General features: G+C 38.0%; 1 protein-coding gene across 1 annotated transcript; it reads left to right on the top strand.

Annotated features, from left to right (window-relative positions):
- Positions 1-1,630: 1,630 nt before the first annotated feature.
- Positions 1,631-7,541, top strand: pepd (peptidase D). Its single transcript, XM_033984347.2, has 15 exons — positions 1,631-1,688; positions 2,406-2,589; positions 2,658-2,785; positions 2,969-3,032; positions 3,675-3,722; positions 3,868-3,929; positions 4,191-4,235; positions 4,763-4,838; positions 4,975-5,021; positions 5,475-5,543; positions 5,630-5,707; positions 5,954-6,102; positions 6,211-6,395; positions 6,799-6,990; positions 7,187-7,541. Exons 1-15 carry the CDS (start codon positions 1,669-1,671, stop codon positions 7,325-7,327), a joined length of 1,488 nt encoding a protein of 495 aa, XP_033840238.1. The 5' UTR covers positions 1,631-1,668; the 3' UTR covers positions 7,328-7,541.
- Positions 7,542-7,663: the final 122 nt, after the last annotated feature.

Below are 7,663 nucleotides of genomic sequence, written 5' to 3'. Positions count from 1 at the left end.
TTTACTTTTTTAATTGTCTGACAAAATTTACCATGGAGACATTTCTTTTTCCGCTGAGTCGTCAAAATGCCATGGCTTTTCTATTTTAATTAAACACTCGCCTGACCATCTGAAGCAAATAAATAAAGTCAGCCAGTAGCCTCTGTGCCACAGTCCACTATCTGCCTAATAGACTGAAGCATTATTGTAAGGCAGGAATTGACTGTTTCTTCTTGTGAAAACTTACTTGGGGCACTGAGCTGTCACTGTCCACTGGCTTGAAAAATAACTACAACAGGTTTGGATCAATTTGATTTATTATTGTAGGCACAGAACGTATATGATTAATAATATGGACTGGTATTAAAGCAGGCAGGAAATCTGTGGTCAGCAATCATCAAATTACTGATCTATGCAAAATATCATCCTTGCATATTTAGCAGATGAAGAACACTAGCCTATCGAATCACTCCCCATTTAATTTTCAGTTTGTCCTATAGGCCGTTGTTCCCAATCTTTTTCTCTCCCTCTATTTTACCTGTGGATACCTTGCAAACCTTAACATCCTCATGAGGAAGAATATAATTATTTACTAGTTAATAAAGATGATATAGAACAATAATCGTGTATAAAATAAACTTTATGGAAGCATTTAACTTACCATTTATTTGTAATTCACACAATTTGGACATCTGGAACTCTTACCCGAGAGGTCCTGGGGACACCTTGGGCCTTGACCCCCAGGTTTGGATCTTACTTAAATTCCCATATTGCTCACCAAGTTTAGGCTATTGCTTGTGTCTTTGATAGTGGTCCGTTCTAAGTAGTCTGCTGCAACTTACATTCGTCCAAAAGGCTGCAAGCAATTAAGCCTCTGGCACTGCAGCAGAGTTCAACTGTAGGTCTATCAGTTGCACAACTTACAGCTGTGGTGAGCGATAACATTTTGGATCCAGGGGAAATGGCATTTCCTCCACAGTGGTAAGCGTTGAGGCTTGACAGCTGCTGTGCAGTCTTTCTTTGGAGAGGACACCCTCCCACCCTATGGCCTAATGGAGAGGCAAGTAAATAACAACTTATTGAACATGAAAACACAATTAATACAGTATTGTACATTATATGATTTATGCACTGTGCCTTTTATAAACCTACAAATAGCCCAAGCCTAGCTTCAGTTTATATCAGAGACCAGTTGTGAGTAAACCACACAGGTAATGAAGCCTATGGTTTGTTTTACCTTTATTTATCCACGTAGGTCAATTTAGAACCAATTCCTATTTAAATGTCGGGTCAGAAGTCTAGACTAATGATGCTCAGGGATCTATAATAAGAACCTGGTGGTGCTTTAGCACAGAGCATGCATGGCACAGAGGAGTAGCCTGCCTTGTTTATCTGCCCATGTCCTGTGGTGTAGTCTGGGGTTTTTTGTATCTGTCTGCAACAAAAGGTACAATTCTAATTCTCGCTAATTGTGCCTTGTATTTAATACATTATGATTCATCTTCATTAAAACACACCGTGAAGTGAACGCACACGAATCAAAAACGGCAAGGTCCTGAAATTTTAGAATTACAATTGTTTTCTAAATTTATATTTTCCGACGGTTTCAAACGCACCACGACGCCACGTCCACGCTACATAGTCACGTGACTCGCGAGCGCACGTGACAGTCTGGTCCAGAGTGTCATCATGGCTGCAGCAGCTTCACAGTAAGTGAAATTCAGTATTCTTATAAACTTAGTATTTATAACAATAGTATTTATATTGACATTACTGTAATAAGTATTTACTTAAATTGCACGTATAAAAACGGTTAACCGGATCTACGTAAACTATTTACGCGTCTTCACAAAGTACTTATAGCCTCTTTGTTGTTGTTTTTTTGTTTTGTTTTTTGTTAGTAAATGCTATTCTTTAATTTCATGACCATGAAACATAAAAAGCTGTGAAGTAGCCTAGTGCCCTTGACTGCAGAGTCCATAAAACGAGTTCTCATCAGTCAGAGATCACTGTATGACAGAAGTGCTGACAGCATTTTTTCATCAAGATTTGCAGAAGATAAAATTAACAAAGAAAACACTTTTTCGTGACATTCTAAAATCTCTGTGTTCATATATTTGTACATCCTTAGAAGTTTAAGCTGATGAAAAATTGCATAGTTTTTAATCTGTTATATAACACACCATAAAACACACTAATTAACCTTTGGTACAGTGCAGCTATCACTGCAGAGATGTGCTGGGAGAGTTTTATTACTTTATCTTGTTTTGTATCCCTGGCTGTCATAAATATACCTTAGAAACCACGTGCATTTGACCTCACTTGGTTTCACTAACATTTTTAGTATGACTCCTAAACCATGGTGTGTGTCATATGACCCAAACCCTTTTAAAATCTTTTTGTCTTGATTTACTTCTCCTTTTCAGAGCCGTTTATTGGCTCGGCAATGACACCCTGAGGGTGTCTGCAGCTCTGTTTGCAGAGAACCGCCAGCGCCTCTGTAAAGGGCTCAAGGCCAAAGATGGAGTGGTGCCACAGAGCCTGGTGCTGCTGCAGGGAGGAGAGCAGAAGCAGAGGTACTGCACAGACACCGACCTCCTCTTCAGACAGGTAAGACTTAACATAGACATGTTTAAAATGTAACTCTGGCATTGGTGTTAAATGTGTTCATCCTACAGGAATCTTTCTTCCACTGGGCCTTTGGAGTGACTGAGCCTGACTGTTATGGAGCCATTGATGTGGACTCAGGAAAATCCATCCTTTTTGTTCCTAAACTCCCTGAAAGCTATGCTACATGGATGGGAGAGTAAGTTCTGTTTGCATAATTGGTACTCTGCCTGTTTACTTTATAACGGTTATATCTTTTTTTTGTATTTATTTTTTTATACATGCAAACGTTCTGGCTCTTTTATTTTCGAGCACATGGTGTACTACTACAAAATAGTTATTCAGTTGATGATTTAGCAGAAATTACTGTTTGTCACTGCAGGATCTTCTCCAAGGATCACTTCAAAAAGAAGTATGCCATAGATGAGGTCCACTATACCTGTGATGTAAGTTGGTTGCTCCTGATATTGTTTCCATCATACTTAATATTTTATAGGAGAAGTCACCATCTGACAAAATCGGAGATTTTGAAACTGCAAAGAATCAAAAGCTCTTATTATGGGTAGATTAGTTTAGGTTAGACTATGACCTATTGACTATTTAACTATTGACTCACTCCTCTTTAACTCAATAATAGGTTCTGGTGTAAATCTGGAAACTTAGTAAAACTGACAATCTTTCAGAGTCTAATGTTTGAAAACCACAATTGTGCCTGCGGTTGTATATTCAGCATCTAATATTAGTATTAGTAAATTCATATATTTTATGTAGTTCATTGAATTTATTTATTTTTGGTTGATTTAGTAATTTATAATAAGACATTTATCTACTAAGCCCTACTTTCAACTTTTTTCCAATTTAATAGTAACAGCCACGAGATATCAACTATGAATTTTCACAGGACTCCACAGTTTGACATTTGAACGATTTGAGATTTTGGTTGTTATTTGCTGTCTTACTGAAGTCTATAGAGGCCACAAAACCTCTCTGGCACCTGTCCAAGTGACCTTTATCACAGCCTCTGAAAGAAGAGGAAAAAAAGTCTACTTTCACAGACACTAATTGGCCCTTTTTAAATGTCCTTTCAGATCGCCGATGTGTTGTCCAACCTGAAACCAGCTCTCCTCCTCACACTGGTATGCCATTTGTTCTCGGTCTCGACCTTCTGAACATTTTTGAATAGACTCTGCTCAACAGCACAATAATTTCCCTTCATCTAATTATAGTAAATGTGCCCAAGACTGGAAATAACCATGCCAATCACTGTTTTCCCCTTTTCAGAGGGGACTGAACACAGACAGCGGGAGCATCTGTCGTGAGGCCTCATTCCAGGGAATTAGCAGGTGTGTAAAATTGGCATGATCTGCATTTATAAAACTAGAATTTAATTGGGCACATTATTATTTTTCATGTTTTTATTACCATGGACACCACACCAGCGCTTAGTTATTGTTGATTCCTCTCATTATAAATGCAGCTGCTTGTTAGATATTAATTAAAAGCAAAGCAAGTGCTGTCCTTCACAGAGATTTCTCTGTAGGACAAATTAAGCATGTTCTAATTGCATTTATTTGCATCAAAAACATTCTTTTGTTCTTCATCAGTTTCCAGGTTAACAACACTCTCCTACACCCAGTCATTGTGGAATGGTAAGTTATAAAAATGTTATTCAATCATAACTGTCTGTGTTTTCTCAAATAAATGAAATCCCAGTGTCGGCACACTCCTTTCAATTGCAATTACCGCTTCCTGCCAGGTGAGCGCATGTATACAAAGGGCCGGGTTTATTTGCTTGTTTCTTGTCCTCTCTTTCAGATAGATGTCACCAAGCACTGATATAATAGGCTTCGTGCTCACTTGGTATTTCATGGCATTAGTGTTCACTCCCTTTAGTTCCATTGACATTTTCTGAAATAAACAGGACGACTTGGCAGACACAGCACCTGGGGAGAAGGATTGTACCGAACCCCTTTGTCTCCTGCTCTCAATCAATTCTGCACAAATTGAACTATTAGATGGTGGCATTAGCTGAATTTTTAATGTGATTTTTTTTAGACAGTATGAAATATTCTTGTCCTGACGAAGACTTTATTTTTTGTCACATATTGTCATTATTATTATTGAGATATAGATAATATGTTGAATGTAAAGCACTAATCTAATTATGTCTTTGAAGCCGTTTGCTAAAGACTGATATGGAGTTGGAAGTGCTACGTTACACCAACCGGATCTCCAGTGAAGCCCACAAAATGGTAAACATTTAAACTAAAATATGTTTTTTATATATTAAATGTGAAAATTTAAACAAGACGGTCACACAGTCAAAACAACATTTATTCTGCTTATTGGCTTGTCATTACAATATATTTTGTTATGTTGTTTTTGTAGATCATGAAAAATGTGAAACCAGGCAAGAAGGAATATGAAATGGAAAGGTATGTGGAATGGTTTATTGGTATAAAGAATGTGTATAATTTGTTGATCAATTTATCAAATGCATGTAGTACTTTTCATTTATTTCAAATTTGACGTAAATCACTGAAACCTTTGTACTGATTATGTTGCAATTTCTAATGGTCTTGAACTGCTTTGTGTCACATGTTTCATTTCCTCTTATACACGAGTTTGTCCAATTGTAAGCATTAATTTTCAAAGTAATGTACTTACTAAGTGAAAATACAATACCTCAACTTTGTATTTCATGAATTATACATCTAGAATTAATTTCTTATCTTAACATGGGAATATCTACATCTTGAAGGAGGAGTTGTTTAATTTCTCTTCATTTTTATTCAAGAAAATGTAAGACAATAGTTCTTTAAAGCCTTAAAATGGGTCAACCACTATAAGAGACCTATTCTACAGCTAATGATCCACTGTTTTGACAGCCTTTTCCAGCACTACTGCTATACCAAAGGAGGGATGCGTCACACCTCCTACACCTGCATTTGTGGAACGTAAGGAAATGAATAAACTAATAGCTAAGGTGACTTAAAATCCATTAATATTCACTATTTGTTTATTTATTGATTATTTCTAATAGGGGACACAATGCTTCCATTCTTCACTATGGACATGCTGGAGCGCCAAATGACAAGACTATTAAGGGTGGAGACATGTGGTAAGTCATAGTAAATCAATTCCTTTCTCCTTTGTTTGATGGTGGTGTTATGTACTAGAGAATCCAGGAGGGGGAGTTGTTGCCTCATAGATAACGCTGCATGGATGCACACCATGGGCTATGTTACCAAAAAAACAACCAAATTTCTGATTAGATTTGTGTTATTGATTGATATTTGTGTGAAATGATAAAGGTGAACTTTTCTTTTCAGCTCCACTCTGCTAATGTCTTGTTTCTTATATACAGCCTCTTTGATATGGGTGGGGAATACTACTGCTACTCCTCCGACATCACCTGCTCATTCCCCGCTAATGGCAAATTCACTGCAGACCAAAAAGCCATTTATGAAGCTGTCCTTAAATCCTCCAGATCTGTCATGGCTGCCATCAAACCAGGTTAATATTTATTGCTGCATATCACTTAAAATACTGCAAGAGTATGTTTGTTTGTTTGTTTTTTTACTTGGATAGAGTTGTTATGTAATCAAAATTCATTTTCTGAAGGGGTGAAATGGACTGACATGCACCGTCTGGCTGACCGTGTGCACCTGGAGGAGCTGGTGAAGATTGGTATCTTGAAGGGTAGTGTTGAAGACATGATGAAGGTCCACATGGGCTCTGTGTTTATGCCCCATGGCCTGGGACACCTGCTGGGGATAGATGTTCATGATGTGGGAGGATACCCAGAGGTGAGGAGCTTTCAACACAATTTTTTATTCATACATAGGTGGGAAATCTAAGTCTAGACTCCATCCATCCATTTTCTTCCGCTTATCCGGGGCCGGGTCGCTGGGGCAGCAGTCTAAGCAGGGACTCCCAAACTTCCCTCACCCCAGACACATCCTCCAGCTCCTCCGTCATAAGTCTAGACTCACCAGTCAAAACTTGTCAAAGAATAAACTGGCAAACACTCTTGCCAAGAGGAATCGCTTGTCCAGTGCTCCTGACATGTTGCCTTAAGACACTGATTGGATGGGTTAAATGCTAAGGTTAAATTTCCCCAGGGATAATAAAGTTTACAAAAAATATAAAGTTAGGAAAGTTTCACTTCTGCCTTAAAAAAATCCAGATTCCACATTTTATCTATTCTAGGGCACAGAGCGAATTGATGAGCCAGGGCTGAGAAGTCTGCGAATGGGTCGTCCTGTACAAGAGCGAATGGTCCTCACTGTGGAGCCCGGCATATATTTCATCAATCACCTGCTGGACCAGGCGCTGGCTAACCCTGCTCAGAGCTGCTTCATCAACAACCAAGTGCTGGCCCGCTTCCGTGGCTTTGGAGGGGTTAGTCTAATGACACAGTTAATGTGTGCAACATTAGAGCTCTGCATTCAGCTCTTCATTTTACTCATTTCAACTTGTACAATTGTTGCTATTACTGGGGTTAATGCTTTATCATTCAGTAATTATTATTTATCTTAAAAGTTTCACTTAATATTGTGTAAAGCAATTGGTGTAACACTTCCCATACTTCTTGCAGGTTCGTATTGAAGACGACATTGCTGTGACGGCCACTGGCATGGAGCTGTTGACCTGCGTGCCCCGCACCGTGGAGGAGATTGAAGCTTTCATGGCCGACTCTGCCAAACCCTTCAGTCCTGTCACCAGCAATGAGAACTGATCAAATATAAGCAAAAGCTCAAGACATTGACTCAAACACATATTTACAATAAGGGAAAAATATATACCAATATTTTTACAGCATTCTAAAAGAACAGGATATTAATCACTCTGTATTAAATCAGTGCCTCAAGATGAATGTTTTTGCACTAGTTTCATTTTTGTTCTTTCTGTATGAACAGACAACGGTCAATAAATTAGCATTTAAATTTTCAGTCTTGTATTTTATATAATACTATGAACACTACAATACTTCCTTTTTAAACAACAAAATAACTACAATAAAGCAAAACTCGCATATGTCATATGGTAAATAACTTTAACTTTATAGGACAGA

Source organism: Periophthalmus magnuspinnatus, chromosome 3 (assembly GCF_009829125.3).
Source record: "Periophthalmus magnuspinnatus isolate fPerMag1 chromosome 3, fPerMag1.2.pri, whole genome shotgun sequence".
In the NCBI taxonomy this organism is placed as follows: Eukaryota; Metazoa; Chordata; class Actinopteri; order Gobiiformes; family Gobiidae; genus Periophthalmus; species Periophthalmus magnuspinnatus.
Note: the sequence above shows the minus strand (reverse complement) of the source record. Positions and strands in the feature narration are given on the sequence as shown.